Raw genomic sequence first — 15,097 nt, 5'->3', positions numbered from 1 at the left:
TATCTTCGACAAAGACAATTCAAGGTAGAAACAAGTAAGATGGAAAATGGATATGTAACAATTAATGTATGGAGACAAGACATCACTTCACAACACAAGAAAGTGAGGAACTCATGTGGCATGCAAGTGTATCTTTTTAAATATTGGTGTCCATAAGGGAATTAATTTGTGATCAACCATTTTGCATAAGTGAAATATGAAAGTGAATAATTCATTTTTGAATCATCTATCTTTTCAGCTTGAAATGATTCAAACAAAGTTATTATTCAAAAATGACATCACAATCAACCAGTAACTAGTTCATCTATTCACACTGTTAAACAACCTGTTACGTTGATTCTTTAGATCACTATTATCAAGGAACTGAGCCGAATATGTCCAAAGGGGAAAGCAGGGATAGTGCAAGGATAGTCTGAAAATGTCATAAGAAAATAGCACCTAAAGCCCATGCTAACACAGAATAAGCAAGACATGGAAGGAAGTGAATGTAAGGTAAATATGGAAATGTTTGGCAGTTTAGGTGATGAATTGAAGCCTGAGGGTATGGAAGGTAAGGAACATAATGAGAGAATAGTAACTGGAGCGTAGTGGATTATTTACCTCTTTTAACGCTCAAACAAGATAAGCATTCATCATGACAAAGCACTGGCAAGCAGTTAAGAGAAGCAAAGAAACGAACAAAACATTAGGGTTAGAAAAGAACGTGAGACGGAAAATTTGTGTTAATCTGAAAAAAAGGAAAGTCGAAGAACATGGCAGTCAGCCTGAAGCATATAGTGGGAGAGCTTAGATTGTGATGTAAGAAAGAGTGGCCAATGAGAAAAAAGACATAGTGAAAGAAATAACGCCCTTTGAAAAAAAATATTATGGCACGCCTCAATAAATGACATGAAAATGAATAGGCCAAAATATAAAATGTGCAAATCCTATGAGTTATTTCTTCTAACCCACTGGAATTTCCTCTCAATGGTCTCAATCTTTTGAGGATGCTCTCTTTCTTTTGCTTCAGACTGAACATAAACGTTTCATCGATTCATTGAATTTCGTGACAAGGTCAATACTGCTTATCAAAAGAGTATGCAATTGTCATTGATGTTCATATAATAGATAAGTATCTGCTTGGTCCTGGATATTTTAAGGCACCGTAAACATTTCATATGACACTCTAGCCATATTCTAATGTATATTGATAGTCCCTGGTTCCCATCTGAAAACCATGACACTTAGCACTAGGATTATTTTTGGTAGAGCGTTCATATTTGCCGAACAGCTCAGCTTGGCCATCATTCTAAGCGATAGGATTTCCTGTACAAGTTCCTGTACAGTACAGCATGCAAATGCCAATGTTCCAAACCATACTTTACCTCAAAATGTAGGAATGTCAAGTCAACCATACATTAATGTGTGTGTGTATGCATTTGTGCGAGCAAGAGAGCGGTCATGCGTTTGTTTTTCATTGGTTGTCAATGGGTTAGGGTTAGGATATCCCAGTGTGTTGTCACGCACCTCCTCGTCCTCCAGGCGGCGCTGTGTGTCGGTGATAAACTTGATGTACTGACTGGTCAGAGTCATCAGCTCGCTGTAGCGGGTTCTTAGCGTCACATACTGATGGAGGAGAAACAAAACAGGAAACCTTTGATTATAGTGTGTGTCGGCTTAAACTATTGATCTAAACTTTTCTCCTAACATTGCAAATGGTTGTCAGAGAATGACAGTCTGCGTTCAGATAACACAAGCGGCACAGACCTCTTGAATGATGTTATCCGAGGCAGAATCCATTTTTGTTTTCTTCAGGGGTGAGAGAGGGTCCACCTGTGCTTTATAGGCCACCAACTGGAGTTCATAATCCTAATAAAAAGAAACAGGATGTTTCAACACTAAACCCTATGAAATGGAGACGTTTAAATAAAGCTGTATGTGAATGCAATAATGCTTTCCACGTTTGTACACTAATGTTGTGCATGCTTGCCTTGATAGTGTCGATATACGCCTTGGCATATTTCTGACACTCGTCAACTTTCTCTTTGTTTTGCTCGATCTCTTCCAGAAGTTTCTATGTTGGGGGAAATAATCAGAATTAGTCTGGATGTGACTTCAAGGTGTGCCTGTATATGTTCAGTGATGAGAACTACACAAAACACACCTTTATAACATTCATAGTCAAGTAGTATACAGAATAAGAAGTATAAAAACAATGTCAATTATTTATTTTCACAAAGTTTCAGAATGTTCAGTTGATCAGCTAAGCACCTAGAGCAATGCAGTGATGTAATGGACCCCTAATATGCCCCCATCAGTACAGTAGCCTACCTTCTCCTGGGCCAGTTGCTCCTTCAGAGTCTTGCTGTCGCTGATGGGCACGGCCTGGATCTTCTCCTGCCTCTGCTTGGCGTCACCGATCCACTGGATGAGCCAGTCGTAGCTCTCTCTGTAGTACCCCAGCTGGCGACCTAGCTGCTCCAGCTCCCGCTGACGCAGGTCCATCTGGGAGAACACAGCCTGCCAGCGGTCCTGGAGACCGGACAGGAGATGGCGGTAGTGGTCCAGCTCAGCGTCACGCTCACTGTGCACACGAGACATCTTCTCGCTCACGGCTGCTGCCTTTCCGAGCTCGCCCTCCAGGGAATCGAATGCAGGCTTTTCACCCTCCGCTTCAGCACGCATTTTCTACAGGGAAAGAGACGGGAGGGAAGAACAACAGTTAGTATGTTAAATAAGATGTCAATAATGATATATATCCAATGATATATATGAAACGTAAAAATGTATGAGCGTTGGCAGTCGACAAACCCATAACGAATCCCACACAGTTCATTAATGTCCCAGAGCGCATGTGTTTCTAATGTAATAAACATCACAATCGAGCTACTGAGTAGCGTTCATGCAAAAGCCTCTCCCAGCTCCCTGGCTTGTGAAAAAGCGGACCAACTGTGTCATACAACAGGAGGCAAGTGTTGAGAGAACTGAGAACAGAAGCCTGGTTGTCCAGTGGAAACTTAACACAAGAATAAAGGCTGAAGCTGTGCCCAGTGCTGTCCAGTCAGTTCACCTTGAGCTGGGTGCGGTACATCTCCACCTCCTTGACGTCATCGGGAACAGTTTGGACCTCGCGCAGTCGCTGCTCATACTTCTTCAGCACTCCCTCGGCCCCCTGCGTGTTGCGGATGACCACGTCCACCGTCTTCAGCCTTCAGGCAAGGAGAAGGAAAAGTCAGTGGATGAGGGACGGGGAGGGAAGTGGCGTGGGAGATTTAATGTGGCTTTAATATAATTTTGCATTATTCACTTGCTTGTTTGTTGCTTTTGTCAGGGCAATAAGAACCCCGGGAACAGCAACTGGCTACAGAAAGAAAACCGACGAGTCGACTCACTTCTCTAGATAGACAGAGGAGAGGATGTAGGCATGGTCCATCTTCTTCAGGGTGAACTCCAGTTCAGAGCGCAGGACAGGCGCAGTGCTGGACTGCTTAGGAGTGGTATTCAGGACCTCCTCGGTCTTCACGGCCACCTGGTCCAGGTTCTTCTTGATACCCTCAAGCTCTACTTGGACTTTCTGAAAGAGGAGAAAAACAAGCACATGACGATTAAGATAAAGAAAGGACAAATAGCAAAACAAAGGGAGGAAACCTCCTCTGATTACAAACTTCCACCGAGTATCATAATGCTGAATGAGTCCCCTCGATCAGGTCCAAGGAAGCAGTGTGTTCCTGAGCCTGACCTGTGTGTGGACTCTCTGGGTGAGGAGCTGCCAGGGGTTGTGGTGGAGAAGCAGAGAAAGGATCCCCACTAGGCCCAGAGCCAGCAGGGTCCAGAGGAGCTGGATCAGCAGGCTGGCCAGTGGGCCTTCCAGCCAGTCTCCCTCAGTCTCCATAGAGAAACACAGCCCAGGGACTTACTGGACACACTGAGCTTAGACACGACTCAATTTTCTCTTTCTCTCCCTCTTGCGCTCTCTGTCTTACTCTCATGAATCGCCTTCTCCTCTCTCCCTCTTCCCCCGTCAGAGGCTGCGCAGAAGGCGGTGACCATGCCATTCCATTCCCTCCCTCTCGATCTACCTCCGCCCCGCCTATCCACCCTTCTACTGAGTCATCGTTCCTCTCTTTCCTGCTGTACTTGGCTCCTGTACAGTATGTGTATATCTCCTTTCTCAAGCCCCCTTCTTTCTCACATTTCTCTCCCTCACTGCAGAAAGCCCTATCCATAGCTGCAATCTGCTGTAATTAAGCCTCGCTGTCTCCTCTCTCTGTATTTCATTCCCTCTCTTTCTCCCTCATTCTCTTTCTTCCTCATTCTCTCTCTCTCCTTTTCTGTGTAGTGCTTTGTCCTGTTTCTGGTGCCAGTCTGTAGCTTGGTATCAGGGTTGGGGAGTAACGTATTACATGTAATAGATTACAACAACAAAAAATTACAAAAAACTGTGTTACGTTACCAGCTAAAATATTGTAATCAGATTACAGACACTTTTGGAAAAACTAGATTCAAAAAGGATGTTTGTGAAAAAATGATTCTCAATGACATTCAAATCAGCTTTGCAAAAAGGCGCAAGTTCAAGTTCGTTCCGCCTGAGTGAATCTGATCACAAGTCAGAGACCACTATGATGACACACCAAATGCATTAGGATCGCAGGAAAAGAGTAGGAATTGGCTATTGTAGGCTACAGTCCAAGCTATGTCTTCCAATGGTGCGAGTGCTGTCGGCATCCAAAGATGATCCAACTTGAATAAACGCTTGGAGGTAAGGACGACAGCAGATATCACTTATTATTGATAACTACACAGCGCATTGATCTGAATCACACTGGTGCTCTCTCATTTAGGGAGTTTTAGGGAGTTCCTTCCTTCTAAACTCCTCCGTGGTATTGTGCTCCATACTGTCAAAAAACAAGATTAATTTAAGAAGACCACAAGTGGGGCTTTTATTGCTGGATCTAATTTGTGCTGATTCAGAAAAATGCCCATAGGCCTAATGGACACATGCTCAAACTCGCACACTTTGATAGACTTAAATGGCTGCAAATTATTGAAGTATCAAAGTGTCACCAAAGAAAAACGGAAACAACAAGCCTATAGCAAAACACAGAATATGGTATACATTTTTTGCAAATAGCACTTTTCAGTAGTGCTCGTAGAATGCCATTCCATGAGATCAGCATTTATTTTTTAAACTCAAAGCAATAAGCCTGCATGACAACAAAACCATAGTAGGCTAATAAGTCCTTCGTTTTTGGGTTACGCTCAGATAAAACAATTTGGCTAATCTAGATTTCCATATTTCCAAGTCGTATTCTTGAAGATCAAGGCGTATTAAATGAACTGGAATGACTGGAAATCTGACAGACTTAGTTTTTTTTCTGTAAAGATATAGCCTAATCATATTATTATTGGTAGTAGAAAGCAATGGGTTTGAAGAAGCCTACATAACCAACCCATAAAGTAAAATGCAACATCCATTTATGGCCAGCTATGTAAACGCTAACATTGATTTATCCTGTAATAGATGTTGGTAAATTGGTAATATAAAGGTTTGCCTTCTTCTAATGCCTCTTAAGGGGGAAGTAATCCATTACAATTTTGGACATGTAACTAATGGATTACATTTAGAAAGTAACCTACCAAACCCTGCTTGGTATCACATTTTTGGTGCTTCCCCCTCCATAACAGTTTTACAGTAGCTCCTTGTTAAAAATACATTCAGGGCTCTTTGTGATGTTATTCCCAGTGTTCAAATAAAACACCATTGTTTTTTGGTGATTAACTTCGGTATCTGTTGTGCCATGGACACTAGCACTGATGTGCCCCTCCCCCTCCCCCACCGTTACCTTTACCTGTATATAGGTTATACTTCATTATCCTTTAATTATACAGGTTGATCCACTGAGGGTCTTTTACGGAGGAGACCTGTCCAATAAACAGGTTAGACCTAAGTCAGAATTCTTTAGTTATTACAGTTTAGGTACAGTACCTTCTGGTCGGTGGTCTTCTGGGCACAGTCTTTGAGGGGGTCTTTGTCCACGGGCTTGCGGATGCGGGCCACGGTACGAGCCTCGCAGTCCTCTATCCGTAGACGCAGGTCCTTGATCTGGGTGATGTAGGTCACACACATCGACTCGTCCTGCTCACCTGTGTGCAGCGTGGACATTGTGGAGATCGGTTAGGATGGTAAGGGTGTGGCACTAGTAGCTCCAAGGTTGTGGGTTCAATACCCGCAGGGAACACGTACTCAAAATGTATGCACTAACTGTACTGTAAATCATTTCGTATAGAAGCGCCTGCTGAGTGGCAACAATAATACAATTATTATATTATCATGGTGAGGAGCTTAGGGCAGGAAGGGTGTGCGGTCACTGTAGGTATAGTAAGATAGAGGGTTGAATGTAGTGTGGTGAAACCTTTCCCTTGATGTCTTCCATGTACGTTCTTTACCTTGCAATACCTCATTGCTTTGAATGGAATTACAATTGCAGATAGAGATAGAGAAAGCTATATACCCCCCCCCCCCCCCCACACACACACACCTTTGTGCAGTGCATTCATATGGTTCATGATCAGACATGCATGTTTTCACATGTAGTGTGTCACACACAGCTTGATACGCATTCATACAAAGCATATTTCATTCCGAATGATCCTCTATGCAGGCGACTACACTGTGCAGTGGTATCTCCACACACAGCGAAACACAGCTTGACCACTACCTGAACGTGCTTTCTAAAGCACTATATTGCATGACAAAAAAAAATAAAAAAATAACAAAGCCACATTGGAAACGAAAAATGGACAACAAAAAAAAGACAAAAATATCATGCACTCAAAAGCTGTAAGAGCTAGCGAAAGCATTGCTGTCAATGTGAACACTGTAAGTTGACGGGGGTGGAGTGACGAAAACTACAAATCGGTCATTTTTGAATGACCCAATCATCCATAGTTCAAGAGCATGGCGGTTCACTGTTGCCTGTGAGAGCTATAGCTTAGCGTGACACACTCACCTTTGGTTATAACCACTGGTCCTGAAAGGTGAATTTGACAGTTACCCAATGTTGCTGAACTGGTGTACAGTAACACGCCCTTCACCCCTGACTACACACATCCACTGTATAAAAGACTGTTTGCTGGTGGTACTCAGAGAAGGAGAGTAGATGCCACCCTTACTGAGATCAAAACTTTATTTTACAGCCGTAGTCACCAAACCAGAAAGTACCCACTAATACCCCATACCAGGCTGTAAAATAAAGGGTTCCAGAGGTTTGTTGTGTTTGTTCATGAGTATGTAGGTGGAACTGACCTTTCTCCACAGAGCGCAGAAGGTTGTCGTAGAACTGTGTGGTCTTAGAGTAGTCGCCCTCGATCTGCATACGGTCGTGTGGACCAAACAGCTGGGAATCCTGACTGTCACGCATGAAGTCCTGATAGTGAAGCTCCAGGTTCCTCATAATCAGCCTGTACTCCTCCACCTTCATGGTCTTAAACTATAGAGGGAAGAGAGGGGAGGGGGAAAGAGGGAGACAGAGAAAGAAGAGAGAGAGAGAGGGAGGAGAGAGGAAGAAATAGGGGGAAAAGGAGAGAGGGAGGGAGGAAGGAGGAAGACAGAGAGAGAAGAAGAGGTAGGAGAGCAGGGGAAAAAGAGAGAGAGAGGTAGAATAAGGAGAGAGGTAAGTAAATAGTCAAGCTGAGGCATGTTCATCTTTAAAAAACCTCCTTGAGAGAGGAATCTATCAGAATTGTCAATTTGTCACTGTCATTCTGTCCATGTACCCTGCTTGTATAACAACCTGTTTTAGACGGTCACATTTTATAAAATCAAATCTACAATACAATCAAGGCTTTTAGTTTGTCACGTAATACAAACACTTTGGTAGACACTGCTCCTTACTGTTGTAACAGTATAAGAACTTTCCCCCGCCAATAATTCCATTTGGAAACCCATGAGGTTTTCTAACTCAATAAAACACTTGTCCATGTTTACATGGTCTGCTCTATAAATAACAGAGCTCGAGACTCAACCTCACCGTAAAGCAACAATGGTATGGGAAATCTCCCCATTCAATTCAGCACACTTACAGTAACACAAACAGGGTGACCACTTGACTCCCTATCACAGGGTCACTTGATTGACTGTCTGTGAGGATCACGTTTAACTTAAAAGAGTACAAGTCTAAACTTCAAACAGTTAACTAATGTCAAACTATTCTATTCACTATATATCTTTCTAAATGTTTGTTTTAAGATAAACAAAAACACAGATGACTAGTGTTTACCATGGTGATGTTCCAGGTACGTATCTGTGTGATGTCTCTCGTCAGGTACTGCCAGGAAAGCATGCTCTTCATGTCCACATGCATTCTCTGCCACAGGATCAGCATCGACTGGTGACCAGAATCCAGACTGTGGAAGGAGACAGAAGGAAGTGTTATTGTACTGTAAACAAATATAACTAGGGCCCAGAGTTTTTTCATGGCTAGGTCACGAAAAACCAGCCTGGTCCCAGATCTGTTTGTATCATCTTGCCAACTCCTATAGTCATTGTCAGGGAAGACAGCGCAAACAGATATGGGAGGTGGCAAAAAAAAAAGAAGAAAAATGGGCTCTGCGTGATCCATTGATGGAGAGCACTGTGTATTGATGTAAGAGTCTCACCTGGACACACTGTCCACAGCCTCCTTGTTGACAGGTGGAACCAGGAAGCAGACTGAAGGCACCACCGCCTCAATGCCTGAGCGGTTAAGGACCTTCCACTTGTTGGGCTGTGGGGAGTTGTTGATGAGAGCACACTCCTCACCCTTATGAACGGTGATCTGCACAGAGGGACAGAGTACATGAGACGTTACAGTCCGCGGATGGTGGATGGCTAGACCAGCATGAATGAATGAACCAGGAAGAATGAATGAATCGGAAGAAAAACGAGTGATGAACGAAACAAACAAATGAAAAGTAAGTCTCTACTTCCTCTACATAGGTAGAGCGTCATTCCTACACCAGATACCTTCAAAATGTCATGATAAAGATGATATGATTACCTCCATCTGTTTGAAGTCACACACGGCCTGAATGGGCAGTTTACCCTTGATGGACTTGGTGGGGTTACGGGGCTTCAGCTGGATTATGGTCTTGGCTCTCTTGTTCAGGCCGGCCACGTGAGTCTTAAACTCATTCAGCTGCTCCTTCTCCTCCTGGTGAAGAAGGGAAATCATTCAAAATCTCCCCCGAAAAAGATGGAACAAAAAGATAAAGAGTTTCCTGGTTTGCTTTCTCTGCATTTGAGCGACTAAAGTTCTGCCTATGACGAGGGCCCATATTCATGAAGTATCTCAGAGTAAGAGTACTGATCTAGGATCATGGAACCCCTTTCCATTCATTATATATAAAAAGCAGACCTGATTCTAGATCAGCAGTCCTACTCTTACGATTTATGAATATGGGTCCCAGAGCTAGGTGACCTCACGTTTTATGTGAGCACAAGCATCCATACGCAGTCCAACTGTGTAGTAGGCTACGCACCATAGCATCCTGCAGCAGGTCCTCTAGTCGCGTGGCCGTAGTGGAGCGATCACAGCTGTACTTCTTCTTCATCATCTCCTGCATCTTCTTCATCCTCTCCTCAGCCTCTTTCACGTCCGAGAAGAACTGCGAAGAAGCACAAGAGGATAAGGGCATGTGTGTTTGAACAATCAATGAGAACATCAACAATTGTGTTTGGAACTATTACTCATGGAACCATGCAGGTTTATGAGCCATTCTCTATTTTGAAAATTATTCTGAGCATCCAAACCTGGTAGTACGCTGTGTTCTCTTTGAGGTGAGCCTCGATGCAACAACACAGCTGGAGGATCCAGCTCCACTGAGTCTGCAGGGCTGCTGTGAAGGCCTGGAAATTAAAGGGGAACATCAAGAGTTGGGCAAAACAGGGTTGTGTTCATTAGACACCAAGCGGGGTAAAACAGACTGAAACATGGAGGGACTACCTGAACTTGTCCAATAAGACATGCTTGTTTTCAGTTGCAAAACAATCTACTACGGTATGCGGTTCTGTGTACTAATGCATACATCCAGGTTTACCCTGTTATTGCACATGGAGACCACTACGGGGTATTGCTGTGCTCACCTCCACTGTCTTCTTGCCGGGGTGGCCCTCCTTCAGCATCTTGTCTCCTGTGGCCTGGATGTCGTTGACCTTTTTCTCTCTCAGCTCCAGCTCACGCATCAGACCCTTCCGAATGAAGATGAGCTATCAATGAGCTATCAACAGCCTTACATTCAGATGAACACTACTCCAGAGTTTGGAAATACTGTATGATCTATTCAATCTTTTTCTATGCTTCAGAAAATGTGCATTTGAGCAACCAAGCTGTCTTAACAGCATTTCTGATATATTTTTCAAGTTATGTATATGCTTTTCTGAGTGGGCGGTTAGACCTACCGAGTAGTTGTCTTTCTTGGCAGTCATGTTGGTGTTGCGGTCGCTCCAGTCGTAGTTGACCTCCTCCTCCTCTTTGTCGTTGAGCCACATCAGCTCCTTGGTTGCCGCGCTGACGAACACATAGAGCGAGTCCAGGTTACGAAGACGAGACTTGGAGGAGTTCTGGGAGAGAGAGCGGTGAAAGAGGGAAGATATAAATTAGATTGCATACTGTGTGTGTGTATATATCAGAAGACTGGTGGTAGTTGGCCATAACAGCATCTTTACCCAAAAATATTACATTTAACCCAATAGAATGCTTCTGAATAAAGATCTTACTAGCAGCTTGGCATACTGAAGGTCCAGTTTGCCCAGGTATTGACTGTATGTCCCCTTACTGACTGGGGATAGCTGGCTCTGAGGGACACAAGAGACACACAGGCCACATCAATGTAATGTCACAGTCAGATAGAGAGGATCTAGCACTTGAGGTTGGTAATGAATGTAGGTAATGTCTCCATTCCCTCGGATCGAATACAAAAGAACATGATGTCAACTCATTCAAAGTGATATGGAAATATACGGAGACATGGAGAGTCTATGAAACAAAGTTATTATAACACCCCACTAAAACATATTTCACCTTTGCCCCTTTAAGGTCTAGTACCTCGTCAGCCTTGGCCCGTTCGATCTTGGAGCGGAAGTCCTCCACGGTCTGGTGCAGGCCCCGGTGGCTGCCCAGCTGAGACTCCACGGTGGGCAGGTCCGAGCCCCACTCGGCCTCATCAATCCGCCTCTGACTCTCCTCCACCCAGGTCAGCAGGTCCTGGGCGTAGCGCAGGGTCACCTCGTCCATCTCAGGACGCGCCCTGGTGGAGGGCTGCTGGATGGACTGGATCACCTGCGACTTGAGGCGCAGGTTATAATCGGTGCGCAGGTTCACAAGGCGCTCGTGAAGGCGGTATACCCTGTGGGAACGACACGCATTTGACAGGTAAGTGTTCTGTCCTGTAACACATTTTCTTCAGTTACATGACTATGGTTACGCAACAAGCTTAGGTTTCAATCAGCGTTCATGACTAGAGGAGGAGGGGATATCATTTATAGTTTAGAGAAAATTGTTTTTATCCTAACAAAGCAAATCGTTGCAATCGATCAATGTATATAATATAATAGAATCAAATAGAAAATAGATACTTTATTATCCATTTTGTGAGAAACTGACATGGCCAACACACCTGCGGTACATCTGCTCGGCCTGCAGGTGGCGACCATCTTTGAGCAGCTGCACGTCATTGAAGAGCAGGCGGATCATGCCGTCTGCCTTGTCCAGGTCCCGCTCCATCTCGGCAGTGTGCTGAGCCGGCTTCCCTGCACTCAGGAGACGGATGTCCTAGAGGGAGGAGGGCATACCAATATTAATGTCATTAACCTATGAGCTTTCGAGAGACAGAGAAGGTAAATGGTTTCTATGGTTGACAGACAAGTAATGCCTCCTCCACTTGAAGGATTTTATGGCTTTCCAAAGTTGTTGGAGATAAGATCTTCATTTTATATGTGAGACTGTACTTATCCAGCCCACCTCACGCTGTTGTATGACAGGAGAGGGAATACCGTTCTGATAGGGAGAATTTTCACTGGTGATGACTGGACACATTGTTTACTACCTCATTCAAAACCAGACAGCTAATGATTTTCTAACTGGAGCATCTGACTCCAGTTAGAAAATCACTGGCCTATAGCAGCTTTACATAATTGAGGACAATGGCTGTCCTTAGTTTGTCCCAGCCCCAGTCCCAGCCTCAGTCCCAGCCTCAGTCCCAGTCTCAGTCCCAGCCTCAGTCCCAGCCTCAGTCCCAGCCCCAGTCCCAGGCCCAGCATCAGGCCTCCTCACTGTACAGTCAGAGTGTTAATGGTCCAAGACTCACCGTCTGCAGCAGGGTCTCCAGCTGGTTGAGCTGCTCCTCACACACACCTGACTCCATCTGGACTTTACTGACAATCCTCTGGAGTCTCTCTAGCCTGAGGGAAGAGAAGAGGAGCATTAACACCCATCTGGACAAAACACTGACCTGGTATAACATTTCACTTCTGTACCATGCTAAAAGTGAACGAATCAATAGAAAAACAAACAAACGAAAAAAAATTACGTCACGATTTAGAATATCGAGTATCAAATATAACATATTCCTTGCTTGGCCACAGCTAAAAACCTCATAACATAGTAACACAATTACCCACAACAGCGCAATCACTGAAAGTCCAGAACAAGACACTTACAGCCTCTTTGAATGCAGCAGGTACTCTACTCTATAAGGGTCCGTCACAAATGCCATACTCTTGTCCCTATGCTCTCCCTTTTAAAGTCCCATGTAGAGAGGTGTCGCTTCTTAACACAGCCCCATCGTGTCATGGGAATTCTCTCCCATCTTGGCAGGGACAACAAATGCCTGCTGCGTTGTGTAAGACAGATTTCTGCTGTGCTTGTTCAGCCATTCCTCATCCCAGTTCATGAAAAAGGCTGCCCAGATAGAGCACTGTCCAGTCTGATGAACTTAGTTGAAACTAGCAAATGAGAACTGCCCATTATACTGAAAATGGACCCAGCAAACAAGGCTGTCTTATGACAGTGGACCAGCCCATTTCAAGACAACTCGCAACACAACACCACTCCAGCCATCTAGCCTTATGATATTGGTAATATTGGTATTTGATGTCTTCTGACAGATAATCATATCTGATTAAGTTACAAGAAAGCATTTTGTAAAAATAAAATCGCTCTGTACAAGACTTGGCCCTTGTGAACAGAGGATGTCTTTCTTTGCAATCCCTTCATTGCAAAGGGAAAACATGATTCAATCATAACATCTGGATATGGAGTCTCCGAATTAGGGGAGATGGGTAATATAATTACTGTGCGTTACTTAGCTTCAGATGTTGTTCTTGCAGCGGTTTAAACGGCACATGTAACTACAAGGAAATGGTCCGATAGAATTGGCTTGATAAGAATCCATCCGTCACTTTCTGTGGTTTTTATATGAATCATGATTCATTCTCTGTAAGTAAGTTGCATTCTTCAACGGTCTGATATTCTAATCGACGCTTTGTGGCGCTACTTAAATCAAAGAAACTAGTGGAAACGTCCATCTAAAGTCAAGACGCATGAAGTCATCCCTGAAGAGCTTAGAGAAATCAGGCAGGACAGTGTCCGAGACCCTACGGCATCATAGATAGCAAACCTCGGGCGTGCCAATGGCATTACTGTTCAAGAGGAGCTGGCTGTAGACAAACCAGCCGAAACAAGGCCCCAGAGCAGTGCAACCAAGGAAAACTGGGTTTAATCGACTAATGGAGTTAGTTATCCAGGATTCTCTCACACAGACCAATGAATCAATGACCTGTCTTGTGTCGAACAATAACATATTCTACCCATTTTGTACCATGAAGACCAATTATTTTCTAACAAAACAGGCAGAAACTAACAAGGTCTCATGAAGAGAGTAGATATATACTAAACAGAAATATAAACGCAACAAGCAACAGTTTAATTGATTTTACTGAGTTACAGTTCATATGAGGAAATCAGTCAATTGAAATAATAAATTCATTAGGCCCTAATCTACGGATTTCACATGACTGAGAGTACAGATACGCATCTGTTGGTCACAGATACCTTTAAAAAATGGACCTTACAATGGGCCTTAGGATCTCGTCATGATATTTTTGTGCATTCAAACTGCCATCGATAAAATGCAATTGTGTTCGTTGTCCGTAGCTTATGCCTGCCCATACCATAACCCCACCACCCCCATGGGGCACTCTGTTCAGAACGTTCATATCAGAAAACCGCTCCCCCACACGGCGCCATACACGTGGTCTGCGGTTATGAGGCCGGTTGGACACACTGCCAAATTCTCAAAAATTATGTTGGAGGCGGCTTATGATAAAGTGAACATTAAATTCTCTGGCAACAGCTCTGGTGGACATTCATGAAGTCAGCATACCAATTGCACACTCCCTCAAAACTTTAGACATCTGTGGTATTGAGATTTGTGACAAAACTGCACATTTTAGAGTGACCTTTTATTGTCCCCAGCACAAGGTGCACCTGTGTAATGATCATGGTGTTTAATCAGATTCTTAATATACCACACCTGTCAGGTGGATGGGTTATCTTGGCATCCCCACTAACAGGGATATAAACTAATTTGTGCACAACATTTGAGAGAAATACACTTTGTGTGCATATGGAACATTTCTGAGATCTTTTATTTCAGCTCATGAAACATGGCACCAAGACTTTACATGTTGCGTTTATATTTCTGTCCAGTTTAGATCCAGATGAGGATTGATGGAATCGTGGAATCAGGAATAATATGGCCAGACATTGATATCCACCACACAGCTTTACTCACTCACCTCTCAAACTCTATCCTGAGCAGTCGTTCTCTCTCTAGGATGGACACGTGCAGACGGCCCCATTCCTTCTCCACATCAATGGGATGGTAGCCTGGAGGGACCTTGACCTGACCAGCATGCACTGCACTCTGTAGAGGGGGTGGTGTAAAATAATAAGTGTTAGACCTCTAGCCATAAATCATACAACCATCTTTATCTATCTATATCAATCTGTCAAAAAAATGACTAGAGTATAATGGAAGGGGATACAATAGAGTAGAGTACAATTGAATACAATAGAAT

General features: G+C 43.8%; 1 protein-coding gene across 1 annotated transcript in view; it reads right to left on the bottom strand.

Annotated features, from left to right (window-relative positions):
- The window catches only part of LOC106605061 (plectin), a 240,151-nt gene that overhangs the window by 65,676 nt on the left and 159,378 nt on the right, over positions 1-15,097 (bottom strand). The window contains exons 12-31 of the mRNA XM_082974927.1: positions 14,816-14,943; positions 12,325-12,418; positions 11,635-11,789; positions 11,064-11,364; positions 10,736-10,813; positions 10,418-10,579; positions 10,103-10,207; positions 9,770-9,865; positions 9,499-9,624; positions 9,018-9,170; positions 8,638-8,795; positions 8,259-8,385; positions 7,286-7,469; positions 5,966-6,123; positions 3,372-3,553; positions 3,050-3,188; positions 2,311-2,667; positions 1,970-2,053; positions 1,747-1,848; positions 1,507-1,605 (exon numbers count right to left, since the gene is read on the bottom strand). Coding sequence (XP_082831053.1) covers positions 1,507-1,605; positions 1,747-1,848; positions 1,970-2,053; positions 2,311-2,667; positions 3,050-3,188; positions 3,372-3,553; positions 5,966-6,123; positions 7,286-7,469; positions 8,259-8,385; positions 8,638-8,795; positions 9,018-9,170; positions 9,499-9,624; positions 9,770-9,865; positions 10,103-10,207; positions 10,418-10,579; positions 10,736-10,813; positions 11,064-11,364; positions 11,635-11,789; positions 12,325-12,418; positions 14,816-14,943 — 2,988 coding nt within the window. The remainder of the gene's footprint in view (positions 1-1,506; positions 1,606-1,746; positions 1,849-1,969; positions 2,054-2,310; positions 2,668-3,049; positions 3,189-3,371; positions 3,554-5,965; positions 6,124-7,285; positions 7,470-8,258; positions 8,386-8,637; positions 8,796-9,017; positions 9,171-9,498; positions 9,625-9,769; positions 9,866-10,102; positions 10,208-10,417; positions 10,580-10,735; positions 10,814-11,063; positions 11,365-11,634; positions 11,790-12,324; positions 12,419-14,815; positions 14,944-15,097) is intronic.

Source organism: Salmo salar, chromosome 05, assembly GCF_965601325.2.
Source record: "Salmo salar chromosome 05, fSalSal1, whole genome shotgun sequence".
In the NCBI taxonomy this organism is placed as follows: Eukaryota; Metazoa; Chordata; class Actinopteri; order Salmoniformes; family Salmonidae; genus Salmo; species Salmo salar.
Note: the sequence above shows the minus strand (reverse complement) of the source record. Positions and strands in the feature narration are given on the sequence as shown.